A 14184-nucleotide genomic window follows, 5' to 3' on the forward strand; every position below is an offset into this window, starting at 1 on the left:
CTCAAACCAGCGTTCACATTTACTCAGGACCTTCTTGATGTGAAGTTCTTCTGCTTCGCTGGCTGCTGTGTCTGTGGGGATGGTGTTTGTTCTGTGTTGTAGTGTCCTGATGACGCCCAGTTTGTGCTCCAGTGGATGATGAGAGTCAAACCTTAAATACTGATCTGTATGCGTAAACAGAGTGAACCTTTAAGACCAGTTGTCTGTACGATCAACTCAGTCACCTGAAACATCTCCAAGTTTCTGGCTTTGATCATCAACCTGTTGGTAGTTCAGCTCTGAACACCAGTGAAATGTTTCTCCCACTGAAATCGCTGCATTCATATGAACAGAATCAACGTTTTGGGATCATGGAGTTGTGGACAAAGTCTCAGTTAATCAGATAAAGTCAAACCTATAATTGGTAAAGAGTTCGTGGATGATATGCCCCTTGATGGTAAAGAAGTGGATGTTGTGTGGACTAAAGTTCAGAGTGGTGGGTCATTCATAAATATTCTGTTCCAGCTGCTGGAGGACAACATCATCACTTTTGTGAAGAACGAGCTGAAGAAGATCCAGAAGGCTCTGAATCCAAATAAGCCCCAGTGCTTGGAGTTTCAGAGGGAGGATGATGAGCAGAGGAGAAACAGCAGAGAGGCATTTGTGAAGATCACAGTGGACTTCCTGAGGAGAATGAAGCAGGAGGAGCTGGCTGACCGTCTGCAGAGACGTAAGAGGATTTATCTAAAGATTTAAGCTGCTGGATAAATGAGACACTTGTGACACCAGTGTGTTCAGTCATTTCTCAGTGGGTCAGAAATTGTCATCAGCATTTTGTAAAATATGATTGTTAAAGTTGTATTTTTATTATTATTATTCAGAACTTCCAGCTGCTGTTTGTCATCGTAACCTTAAGTCTAAGCTGAAGAAGAAGTTCCAGTGTGTGTTTGAGGGCATCGCTAAAGCAGGAAACCCAACCCTCCTGAATCAGATCTACACAGAGCTCTACATCACAGAGGGAGGGACTGCAGAGGTCAATGATGAACATGAGGTCAGACAGATTGAAACAGCATCCAGGAAACCAGACAGACCAGAAACAACCATCAGACAAGAAGACATCTTTAAAGCCTCACCTGGAAGAGACGAACCAATCAGAACAGTGCTGACAAAGGGAGTGGCTGGCATTGGGAAAACAGTCTTAACACAGAAATACAGCCTGGACTGGGCTGAAGACAAAGCCAACCAGGACATCCAGTTCATATTTCCATTCACTTTCAGAGAGCTGAATGTGCTGAAAGAGGAAAAGTTCAGCTTGGTGGGACTTGTTCATCACTTCTTTACTGAAACCAAAGAAGCAGGAATCTGCAGCTTTGAAGACTTCCAGGTTGTGTTCATCTTTGATGGTCTGGATGAGTGTCGACTTCCTCTGGACTTCCACAAAACTACAATCCTAACTGACCCTAGAAAGTCCACCTCAGTGGATGTGCTGCTGATAAACCTCATCAGGGGGAAACTGCTTCCCTCTGCTCGCCTCTGGATAACCACACGACCTGCAGCAGCCAATCAGATCCCTCCTGACTGTGTTGGCATGGTGACAGAGGTCAGCGGGTTCACTGACCCACAGAAGGAGGAGTACTTCAGGAAGAGGTTCAGAGATGAGGAGCAGGCCAGCAGGATCATCTCCCACATCAAGACATCACGAAGCCTCCACATCATGTGCCACATCCCAGTCTTCTGCTGGATCACTGCTACAGTTCTGGAGGATGTGCTGGAAACCAGAGAGGGAGGACAGCTGCCCAAGACCCTGACTGAGATGTACATCCACTTCCTGGTGGTTCAGGCCAAAGTGAAGAAGGTCAAGTATGATGGAGGAGCTGAGACAGATCCACACTGGAGTCCAGAGAGCAGGAAGATGATGGAGTCTCTGGGAAAACTGGCTTTGGATCAGCTGCAGAAAGGAAACCTGATCTTCTATGAATCAGACCTGACAGAGTGTGGCATCGATATCAGAGCAGCCTCAGTGTACTCAGGAGTGTTCACACAGATCTTTAAAGAGGAGAGAGGACTGTACCAGGACAAGGTGTTCTGCTTCATCCATCTGAGTGTTCAGGAGTTTCTGGCTGCTCTTCATGTCCATCTGACCTTCATCAACTCTGGACTCAATCTGCTGGAACAACAACAAACAACCTCCCAGAAGTCTGAAACAGGAGATTCTGCAAAGAAACACTTCTACCAGAGTGCTGTGGACAAGGCCTTACAGAGTCCAAATGGACACCTGGACTTGTTCCTCCGCTTCCTTCTGGGTCTTTCACTGCAGACCAATCAGACTCTCTTACGAGCCCTGATGACACAAACAGGAAGTAACTCACAGACCAATCAGGAAACAGTCCAGTACATCAAGAAGAAGCTCAGTGAGAATCTGTCTGCAGAGAAAAGCATCAATCTGATCCACTGTCTGAATGAACTGAATGATCGTTCTCTAGTGGAGGAGATCCAACAATACAGGACTTCAGGAAGTCTCTCCACAGGCAAACTGTCCCCTGCTCAGTGCTCAGCTCTGACCTTCATCTTACTGTCATCAGAAGAAGATCTGGATGAGTTTGACTTCAAGAAATACTCTGCTTCAGAGAAGGCTCTTCTGAGAATGCTGCCAGTGGTCAAAGCCTCCAACAAAGCTCTGTGAGTAAACATGTTGTCATCGCTTCATTGTTAAAATCATGGGAAATAAATCAGAAATGCTGAGTTCAAAGAGCACTGTAACATTTTTTTAAAAATAGTGAATTAAATGATCATCAGTCACTCGGTAAATATATGGTAGTTTTAATGTTTCACTCCAGCATTTCTAAAACACACTTTGTTCTGTAACTCTTATCAAAGGACAATCCAGACCCAGCCTATAAGAACATGAGCTCTGATGCTTCAGCCCCTCTGACAGGTTTATTATCCTCAGCTTGTTCATTTGTCTCCAACTCCAGGAGTTTGGTTGTTTTATTCTAAAGCACAAACTTCACCTGCCAGACTTCACCTACATCTTTTTCTGATGTTCATAATTTAAGTTCAAGTTTGTATCTCACTTTCAGTGCACACCCTCCCTTTTTAAATATAAATCTCTGCTGTGCTGTCATGTTTTCATCCTGTATGGAGGGAGAAACTCGGTCTTCATTACTGAAATTGCCTCTAAGGTCGTGTTTCTTGTCAGTAACCATATGTAACTGTAAGGCTTCCATAACCAGTGTTATCACAGAATTACAGTGGGTTCACTCTGGGTCCTCTACAGTTTCTTCCCACTGTCCACAGACATGCAGTTAGGTTACCTGGTGATCTAAACTTCATGCAGGTGTGAGTGAGAGTGGTTGTCTGTCCCTCTGTGGGCTTAGTGGAAGAGACTGGATGGATCTCTGCTTTGTCTTTGATATATGCTGACAGCAAACATTCTCCATGAAGTCTGCATTTCAGCTCATCTCCTTTATACACACCTTTAACAGGAAGAGTTTTATACAGCTAGTGTTTAAAATCAAGTGTTATTCACAATACACAGGTAATGAGCATGATTATTGAATTACTAAAATTTTCTAAAATAATTGTTTTAGTTAATATTGTATGACAGTGTACACAGAATTATTAGCTCAGTAGGCAGAGTGGTCGCCCCATGATCATAAGGTCAGGGGTCGAATCCACCGAATAGTTACCTTGTGGTACCCCTGAGCAAGGTACCATCAAGGTACCAATCATGTGCACTGGACTGGTAGCACTCACAGTCTCATAGGTTTAAATAAATTAAAAAAAAAAAGGGTTCAACATATAAACAAATTTAATTTGATCACATATATTGTTTGTTTTTTTTTTGTTTTTTTTTTTGTTTTTTTCCTTTCTCTCACAGACTGAGCAGCTGTAACGTCTCAGAGAAAGGCTGTGAAAATTTGTTGTCAGTGGTCAGCTCCCAGTCCTGTAGTCTGAGAGAGCTGGACCTGAGTACCGACAGCCTGAAGGCTTCAGCAGTAAAGCTTCTGTCTGCTGCAGTGGAGAGTCCACATGCCAAACTGAATGTTCTGAGGTCAGATCAATTTGTATTCTGTTTAGTTCTGTTTGTTTATGTGTTTGATGTTTGTTTTTGTTTATGTCTTTATCCAGTTATCCTTGTTTCATAGCATTTTTATTCATTTCCAAGTTAAGGTAAACTTATACTAACCTGCTCAGCACAAGACAATAAGCTATTGCACCCTGATTACACTTTAACAACAATCTTTATTCATGTTTTTATCTTCAGACTTAACATCTGTGAACTCTCAGAGGAAAACTGTGAAGCTCTGTCCTCAGTTCTCAGCTCGCAGTCCTCTAGTCTGACAGAGCTGGACCTGAGTATCAGAAAGCTGCAGGATTCAGGAGTGAAGCTTCTGTCTGCTGGACTACAACGTTTAAACTGTAAACTGAATACTCTGAGGTCAGATCAGAAAACATTTAGTTTTTAGAATTATTAATTAAAGTTCATACATATGATGTTGTATCTTAGTATGTTTATGTTTCCTTTAAAAATAGAAAGTCAACATTTAATGTTGTGAAATGTATTAACAAACTCTACATGAGTACTTGTTTTATAGATTGTCTTTTATTTTTCAGACTGAGTGGCTGTAACCTGTCAGAGAGAAGCTGTGAAGCTCTGTGCTCAGTCCTCAGCTCCCAGTCCTCCAGTCTGAGAGAGCTGGACCTGAGTAACTCTGACCTGCAGGATTCAGGAGTGAAGCTTCTGTCCGCTGGACTAAAGAGTTCACAGTGTGCAGTGGAAACTCTCAGGTCAGGATTCAAACTTTTCCACAGATGATCATTTGAAATGTGATTTATATTATTGTATAAACAGGTAACTTTTACAGCTGTCAAGTGAACTTTTATTCACATTTGAGTGGATAATTGGACTCTGAATTACTAAAAGTTGTTATAGTCATGTCTCTGTTTATTTAAAAAAATACTTCATGCACTGCCTAATTTAAAGATTTAAGCTCCTTTGGGCCCATAATATATATATTTGATTTCTTTGTGAATGAAATTAGGAGGATATTGGCGACTGCTGATTGGCTCGCTGTTTGTTTTTTATTCACAGTACTTAATTTTAAAGGCTGATTTCTCAAAATGAGATGTTTATCTTTTCTTCTACAACACGTGGAGCCACCAAATCTTCTTGCTTGATTTATTCATTACAGTTTGATTTGAAGAATATTAGACTCGTAACATAATAAATATATTTATTTCACTTCTTCTTGAGAGAAAGAAAGGGATGACTGGGTGAGCTCCAGTGGTTCATCCCAGCAGAGAGAGCGGCACACTGGGCTGCAAATGATCACAGTAGTAATGGCCATAGTTTGATAAAACAGGCAGTCTTACCCTGTAGATAATACAGGGTTCTGGTGCCGATGTGGGGGAGGGGAGTCGCCCGGTACTAACTACATACTACTAACTACCTCATCCAGATGTCTTCCCTACTAAACCTGATAAGAAGTAACTGCAGTAGCCTTATAGGTCAAATCAGTTTCACCTGTTAAAGTTAGCTCCACTATTAATTAGGGGTGGGGGAAAAAATCGATACTGTGTAGTATCGTGATATTTTGTTTGCTAATAATGTATCGATACAGGGACAGCAGAAATCGATATTTTGTTACAAACAATTTTTTCTCTGAAGTCAACATGCTCTGGAGTCAGAGCATGTTGACTTCAGAGCATGTTGATCCTTTTTCTGAGCAACAATCCTGACATTCCTTCACTGTCCAAATGTGTTTAACTTTTTTTTTGGCAGCAATAAACATGACAGTTTACTTATTTTAATTTAAGACATGTTTAATTTTAATTAAGTTTGAAACTTTTTTATTTAATGTAAAATTATATATTTTTTTAAATTTACTTTCAAATTCTTCAGTTGCTGAAGGGGCTGCATAGTTTTCATAAATTGCATAGTTCAGAATAGCTATAATTGTACCAGATGGTTGCATTCAGTTAAGTTGGACTAGACTGTAATACAAACCGTTCAGTTTTTCAACAATAAAACTGACTGAAATGAGAGAAAGACTGAGTGTGAGACTTTGATATTAGATAAAATGAATATTGATAAAGTTTACCTTTATGTGCAGAATTTAAATATCGCAAAATATTTTAAAAAATCGCAATAATATCGTATCGTGCGTTAAGTATTGTGATAATATCGTATCGCGAGTTGTATGGTGATTCCCACCTCTACTATTAATGGTGTCACTTGTTATTTCTGGGATGAGTTTAGTAGCCTGAACAGCTGCTTAAAGGAAAGTAATTAAATAATAAAAATAACCTAAGTCCGGGGGAACCTGCAAGAGCTGTTTGCACAAAGAATAATGCTCAGACTTTGAGGTTTTATCGTTTTACACAAGGTTTAAAAATGAATGTCCACAATTGAATTGCAGAAATTGTTATTGAGCTAATACTGATGTAGTTGTTATCTTTGGTAAGGAGAGGTTGGAGGAAGGATGAGCACAGTCAGGCCTAAAGATGCTCTTAATAATAATAATGGATTGCATTTATATAGCGCTTTTCGAGACCCTCAAAGACCCTTTACAATCCCACTACAGGGAGTGCAGAATTATTAGGCAAGTTGTATTTTTGAGGAATAATTTTATTATTGAACAACAACCATGTTCTCAATGAACCCAAAAAACTCATTAATATCAAAGCTGAATGTTTTTGGAAGTAGTTTTTAGTTTGTTTTTAGTTTGAGCTATTTTAGGGGGATATCTGTGTGTGCAGGTGACTATTACTGTGCAGAATTATTAGGCAACTTAACAAAAAACAAATATATACTCGTTTCAATTATTTATTTTTACCAGTGACACCAATATAACATCTCCACATTCACAAATATACATTTCTGACATTCAAAAACAAAACAAAAACAAATCAGCGACCAATATAGCCACCTTTCTTTGCAAGGACACTCAAAAGCCTGCCATCCATGGATTCTGTCAGTGTTTTGATCTGTTCACCATCAACATTGCGTGCAGCAGCAACCACAGCCTCCCAGACACTGTTCAGAGAGGTGTACTGTTTTCCCTCCTTGTAAATCTCACATTTGATGATGGACCACAGGTTCTCAATGGGGTTCAGATCAGGTGAACAAGGAGGCCATGTCATTAGTTTTTCTTCTTTTATACCCTTTCTTGCCAGCCACGCTGTGGAGTACTTGGACGCGTGTGATGGAGCATTGTCCTGCATGAAAATCATGTTTTTCTTGAAGGATGCAGACTTCTTCCTGTACCACTGCTTGAAGAAGGTGTCTTCCAGAAACTGGCAGTAGGACTGGGAGTTGAGCTTGACTCCATCCTCAACCCGAAAAGGCCCCACAAGCTCATCTTTGATGATACCAGCCCAAACCAGTACTCCACCTCCACCTTGCTGGCGTCTGAGTGGGACTGGAGCTCTCTGCCCTTTACCAATCCAGCCACGGGCCCATCCATCTGGCCCATCAAGACTCACTCTCATTTCATCAGTCCATAAAACCTTAGAAAAACCAGTCTTGAGATATTTCTTGGCCCAGTCTTGACGTTTCAGCTTGTGTGTCTTGTTCAGTGGTGGTCGTCTTTCAGCCTTTCTTACCTTGGCCATGTCTCTGAGTATTGCACACCTTGTTCTCTTGGGCACTCCAGTGATGTTGCAGCTCCAAAATATGGCCAAACTGGTGGCAAGTGGCATCTTGGCAGCTGCACGCTTGACTTTTCTCAGTTCATGGGCAGTTATTTGGCGCCTTGGTTTTTCCACACGCTTCTTGCGACCCTGTTGACTATTTTGAATGAAACGCTTGATTGTTCGATGATCACGCTTCAGAAGCTTTGCAATTTTGAGACTGCTGCATCCCTCTGCAAGATATCTCACTATTTTTGACTTTTCTGAGCCTGTCAAGTCCTTCTTTTGACCCATTTTGCCAAAGGAAAGGACGTTGCCTAATAATTATGCACACCTGATATAGGGTGTTGATGTCATTAGACCACACCCCTTCTCATTACAGAGATGCACATCACCTAATATGCTTAATTGGTAGTAGGCTTTCGAGCCTATACAGCTTGGAGTAAGACAACATGCATGAAGAGGATGATGTGGACAAAATACTCATTTGCCTAATAATTCTGCACTCCCTGTATTCATTCACTCTCACATTCACACACTGGTGGAGGTAAGCTACAGTTGTAGTGGTAGGTTAGGTTTTGCCCAAGGACAAAATGACCAAGACAGAGAGAGCTGGCTCATCAGACAGACAAGCTCATCTTGTAACCTACTGGTTCGCTGGTCAGCACACCAGCTGACTAGCGAACCGGCTAACTAGCACACTGGCTAACTAGCACACCGGCTAAATAGCAAATCAGCTAACTAGCAGACCAGCTAACGGCAGCCACAAGCTGAAGGACGATTAAATGTAGTGGAGATATCAGAGATGACACTGGTGTGTCCGATTCACTCTTTAGCACTCTGGTCACTCCGGTGTGTCAGCCAGAACACCACTGAAGGCCAAATGATCCCAGCATGTGGAATAAAGAGCTTAAGGTTTGGTTTGAGACACTTTATTCTTTCACTGATTGATTCTTGCGGCTGTGATCATGTGTGTGGTTTCTTACAAAAAGGAAGTACACAATACAAATACATGACAAATAAGATGAATAGATAAGATACATATCCAGTTATATGCATACGTCGGTATAGCTAACATAACCATTGATAAGGTCAAAGATCACAGCACTATAATGCAGTAATGTTAAACACAAAGGTGTATATCTACATAAATCTGTCCTATCAGTGATCAGGGTACTGTAGTATACTTCCACTACATAAACTATAGAAACTAAACGACATTAGTGTGACTTTAAGTTACCATCAGTACAGACGAACTGATGGTAGTTGTACAAAATAAAGGCATTGCAATTATTGTGAAGGGCTTCCGGTTAAACTAAGATCAGCTGATTACCTCATAACAAATTGTTTGCTATAGAACGCAGCTCCCACTCTTCATTAATATCATGTACTGTAACTCCCAAGTAACCATGGTTACCCAGCCACGCCCAGTAGTCTCCAGAGAGACCAACAGCTGGTGCACGTTGTAACGCCGTGGCTTTCATAGTCTCTCCTTTTTCTACAGCTCATGTGTTCTTCTTGTGATGGTGCGTCTTGAGGGAGGCTCATACATGCGGTCATTTGTTGATCCTAAGAACGTTCCTCAGACCGACTTCTTCAACAACACTAATCGGCCTGCAGTTTGTAGCTACTCACTTCACTGTGGTGTTTGTTAGCTTGTCTTTCTTTGGTTTTATCCTGACTCCTCCCACAAGCTGATCCTACGTAGTCTGCCCAAGCCTCCCACCTCTGTTTGTTTGGGTGGTTTGTTTGCTGCCATCAACAGCGTGTAATGCATTTAAGTGATACTTCAGACATGAAGTACTGCGACAATAAAAAACTCAACTTTGCTTAAAAATAACTTTAGTTGTATCAACACTGCCCTCTGGAATAATTAGACTTTGGTGACAAACTGATGTGATCTCCATGTTTCCTTTGTTGGACTGTGGGCGAGTGTCAGAACTGAATGTACTGAGTAACATGTGGAGTTTAAATATGTGTCAGTTCCAGTTTTAGAGCTCTAAAGTGCAGCTATCATGTTAGGAATATGTTAGGAATAGACAGGAACACTGAGCACACTGAGGTCAAATCTTTATTTATCCAGTTCATCTGTAGGCTGAGCTCAGTCCATCCATTTAGTGAAATTATGTTTAAAGGTCTCCTTGTTCTGTGAGCGTGCACAGATCCTGAAGCAGAAAGCCTGGGTTAACAGAGAAATGATCATCACTGTGATGATGCTCACCATCTCTGACTGGGATTTGAGGTTTTGTCAAAGCAGCAAAGAAAGCCTGGCTATGTTGGACTGGGTGTGGAAGCAGCTCCCAGTTTGAGTTCAGGAGACAGACACCCTCTCTACTTTGAAGATCAGCTTCAAACTTTCCTTTTTGATAAAGCTTCGAGCTGGATCAGGTGACCCTGAACCATCCCTTAGTTATGCTGCTATAGAGATGGATAACAGATGGATTGTTGTTTTGTGTGTCTGCAGTCTGTCAGGCTGTCTGATCACAGAGGAAGGCTGTACTTCTCTGGCCTCAGCTCTGAGCTCCAACCCCTCCCTTCTGAGAGAGCTGGATCTGAGCTACAATCATCCAGGTCTCTCAGGAATGAAGCTTCTGTCGGCTGGACTGAAGGATCCAGGCTGGAGACTGGACACTCTCAGGTATGGAGAGAATGTCTGATATAGGAGGAAGAGCTGGAAACATTTCCTGTGTCCTTTACTCACTTCCTGTTTGTTTCCTGCAGATGAGACATGAACAATCACACATGCAGGAATATTTTCAGGGACAGACACACTAGTCTAGCTGGATAGTACATGGATATTTATGTAGGGGGTCTTCAAGGAGTCTGTTTGCAGGAACATTAATGATAACTGATAAGTCATGTTGAGAGTTTCATTAAAAGTAGACTTACAGTTAGGTAATATTTGGACAGAGACAACATTTTGTAACTTTAGATACAAGTATCAGCCATGTGTGTGTTTCCCATGCTGTATGTCCACAGTCACAGTGACAGTCAGTGACACTGACAGAAGGATGAAACAAGGCTGTGAATCATTTCAGTCTGTGTGTGTGACAAAGAGGCAGACAGGAGCAGCTAACATTTGGAAATGGAAGCTTACTGGAAACACTACATTCACGGCTGAATTCACAATAGATTTGTTCTCAAGTGCACATTTAGCAGCTAATGCTAATACTGTTTTCCCTTTGCTTTCTACAGCAGCTATTGCTAAGTAGGCCACTTTGCTCCGCTAAGGATTTGTGTGACCATGATGGAGACTCTGATAAGCTAATGATGCTAAGCTAATGCTGTTTATGGGCCCTGTTAGAATCAATATTTCATTCTCATTCTGTTGTTTGAGAACAATATTAACGTTTCACATCATTATAACACAAGAGAAAAGGGTATTGGCATTAGCTACTAGTGCTTATTCACCTCAAATTACCTTTAGCTGCTAATGGCAGCCTACTTAGCATTAACTCCTCACTAATATAATGCTAATTTACATCAAATTAGCATTAACTGCTCATATTGTTATAAGGAAAGAGAAAACGGTATTAGCATTTGCTGCTAATAATTATTCACCCCTAATTAGAATAAGCCGCTAAAAGCAGCCAACTTAGCATTAATTCCTCACTTTGTTGTTACCCAACGGAAAAGAGTATTAGTATTAGCTACTATCATTTTTAATAAGTAAGAGAAAACAGTATTAGCAGTAGCGCATAATGCTAATTCACGTCAACGTAGTATTAGTTAATAATGGCAGCCTACTTAGCATTAACTGCTCACTAATATAATGCTAATTCGCATCAAATTAGCATTAGCTGCTCAAGTTGTTATAAGGAAAAAGAGAAAACGGTATTAGTATTAGCTGCTAATAATTATTCACCCCTAATTAGAGTTAGCCCCTAATGGCAGTCTACTTAGCATTAACTCCTGACATTGTTATAATGCAGGGGAAAAGAGTTACCATTATCGGATAATGCTAATTCTCATCAAATTAGCATTAGTTAATAACGGTAGACTTCATATCATTAGCTGCTGTCATTCTTACAAAGCAAACAGTATGAGCATTAGCTGTTAATCCTTTTTCATCTAAAATTAGAATTAGCCACTAATGGCGTATTGTTAAAAAGTAAGAAAAAACATTGTTAGCATAAGCGGATAATGCTAATTCATCTCAAATTAGTATTAGCTAATAATGGCACCTGCTTAGCATTAGCTGGTCACATTGTTATAAGGCAAGAAAATATGGTATGAGCATTAGCGGCCAATTTCTATTTACCTAAAATTAGCATTAGCGACTAATGGCAATCTACTTAACATTACCTCCTCACTAATACAATGCTAATTCACATCAAATTAGCATTAGCTGCTAACATCAGCCTACTTAGCACTAGTTGCTCACATTATTAAAAGGGAAGGGAAAAGTGTTAGCATTATCGGGTAATGCTAACTCGCATCAAATTAGCATTACCTAATAACCAGCGTTCTTAGCAGTAGCTGCTCACATTATTCACCTAAAATTAGCATTAGCCACTAATGGTAGCCTATAGCAAAAACTTCTTAATGCTAAATGAAGTTAATTAATGCTAAGTAGGTTTAACTGAAATTAAAGTAGTGTTAGCATTAGCTGCTGATATTGTTAAAAGGTAAGATAAAACATTGCTAGCAGCAGCGGATAATGCTAACACACATAATAATTAGCATTACCTAATAATGGCAGCCTTCTTAGTATTAGCTGCTCATATTGTTATAATGCAAGGGAAAAGAGTTGGCAAAAACAGTGTTAGCATTAGTGGATAATGCTAATTCACCTAAATTAGCATTAGCTAATAATGGCTACGTACTTAGCATTACCTACTAATATTGATATAAAGCAAGAAAATATGGTATTAGCATTAGCTTCTAATGCTTTCTCATCTAAAATTAGAATTAGCCACTAATGGCATCCTATTTAGCATTAACTCTTCACATCGCAAGGGAAAAATTAGAATTGAATAAAAAAAAAAGTGTTCACATTAGCTACTTGTATTGTTAAAAAGTAAGAAAAAACATTGTTAGCATAAGGGGATAATGCTAATTCACCTCAAATTAGTATTAGCTAATAACGGCAACCTACATAGCATTAGCTGGTCACATTGTTATAAAGCAAGAAAATATGGTATTAGCATTATCTGCCAATTCCTATTCACCTAAAATTAGCATTACCTGCTAATGGCAGTCTACTTAGCATTAACTCCTCACTAATGTGATGCTAATTCACATTAAATTAGCTTTAGCATTAGCTGCTAGCATCAGCCTACCTAGCACTAGCTGCTCACATTGTTAAAAGGGAAGAGAATACGATATTAGCATTAGCTGGTAATATTTATTCACCCCTAATTAGAATTAGCCACTAATGGCAGCATACTTAGCGTTAATTCCTCACATCGTTGTAATGCAAATGAGGCTAACTTGCATTAAATTAGACTGCTGTTATTAGCTAATGCTATTTAGCAGTAGCTGCTCATATTGTTATAAAGCAAAGGAAAACGATATGAGCATTAGGGTCTAATGCGTATTTGCCTTAAATTAGACGTAGGTGCTAATGGCAGCCTACTTAGCATTAGCAGCTCAGATGTTGTAATGCTAGGAAAAAGAGTGTTAGCATTAGCCGTTCACATTGTTATAAAGTTAAGGGAAATAGTGTTAGCATTAGCTACTCACATTGTTAAAAAAAGTAAGTGTTAGCTAATTCATGTCAAATTAGCATTAGTTAATAACGGCAGCCTATTTAGCATTAGCAGATAATGTTGACCTTGGCCCACTGGAAAAGTTCAGAACTAAAGATTTAGGAGTGTTTCTCGATAGCTCTTTCTCGTTTGAGAAACAAATGAATTCTGTTATTAAAACCAGGTTTATATTGTTGATTGTCATTTATGCTTAGAAATATTTACTCATATATGCTTAGAGTTGTATAATCGATTGCATGATGATAGAGGTTTGATCCTGAGTAGTCTGTAAAGACTCTGTGTGCCTTCCAGAGTGCTCTGGCATGCACACACCACTTGGGGCCATGAGAGAGGTCGTACCCTCTCTTACTGATTTATGGTGTAGGACAGAGGTCTCAAACTCAATTTAGCTGGGGGCCGCTGCAGGCAGAGTCTGGGTGAGGCTGGGCCGCATTAGGTTTTCCACAAGAAAGGCATGGTTAAAAAATTCCAATCTTCTCAAATCTCTTTATTTTTATTTTTTAACACAAAATATGAAAAATGAATAAACAAATTAAGAATTAATAAGAAAAAAAATCAATCTGTAATACATAAATAAAATAATAATAAGATATTTTTAGTCAGTGAACTTGTGTTTTTCTTTCAGTCTTCTATATCTGCTGTGTTTAGATTGAAATGTCTGTATTAACAGTTCTATAACCTTCTTCTGAACATGAATGGAACACTGTAGAAAATGAACTGTTCTTCTGAACATGGCTTCTCTTGCCTACTCCTTGCTGCTAGAGACCTGGCAGCGTTTCCTCTCGCATAGCCGAGCCAGATTTGGCCTGAGGGAGGAAGCAGTTGCGACCCTCAGTATGTCTTGAAGATGATCATCCGT

General features: G+C 39.9%; 1 protein-coding gene across 1 annotated transcript in view; it reads left to right on the forward strand.

Annotated features, from left to right (window-relative positions):
- Positions 1-412: 412 nt before the first annotated feature.
- The window catches only part of LOC146679667 (protein NLRC3-like), a 20635-nt gene continuing 6863 nt past the window's right edge, over positions 413-14184 (forward strand). Inside the window, exons 1-6 of the mRNA XM_085450111.1 lie at positions 413-709; positions 861-2658; positions 3860-4033; positions 4247-4420; positions 4597-4770; positions 10079-10252. Of these exons, the coding sequence (XP_085306237.1) occupies positions 424-709; positions 861-2658; positions 3860-4033; positions 4247-4420; positions 4597-4770; positions 10079-10252 (2780 nt within the window). The 5' untranslated portion in view covers positions 413-423. The remainder of the gene's footprint in view (positions 710-860; positions 2659-3859; positions 4034-4246; positions 4421-4596; positions 4771-10078; positions 10253-14184) is intronic.

This window comes from Copadichromis virginalis, unplaced genomic scaffold (assembly GCF_057382275.1).
Source record: "Copadichromis virginalis isolate Kocher_CV1m ecotype Utaka unplaced genomic scaffold, C_Virginalis_male_GT1.1 unmapped_scaffold_1, whole genome shotgun sequence".
NCBI lineage: Eukaryota > Metazoa > Chordata > Actinopteri > Cichliformes > Cichlidae > Copadichromis > Copadichromis virginalis.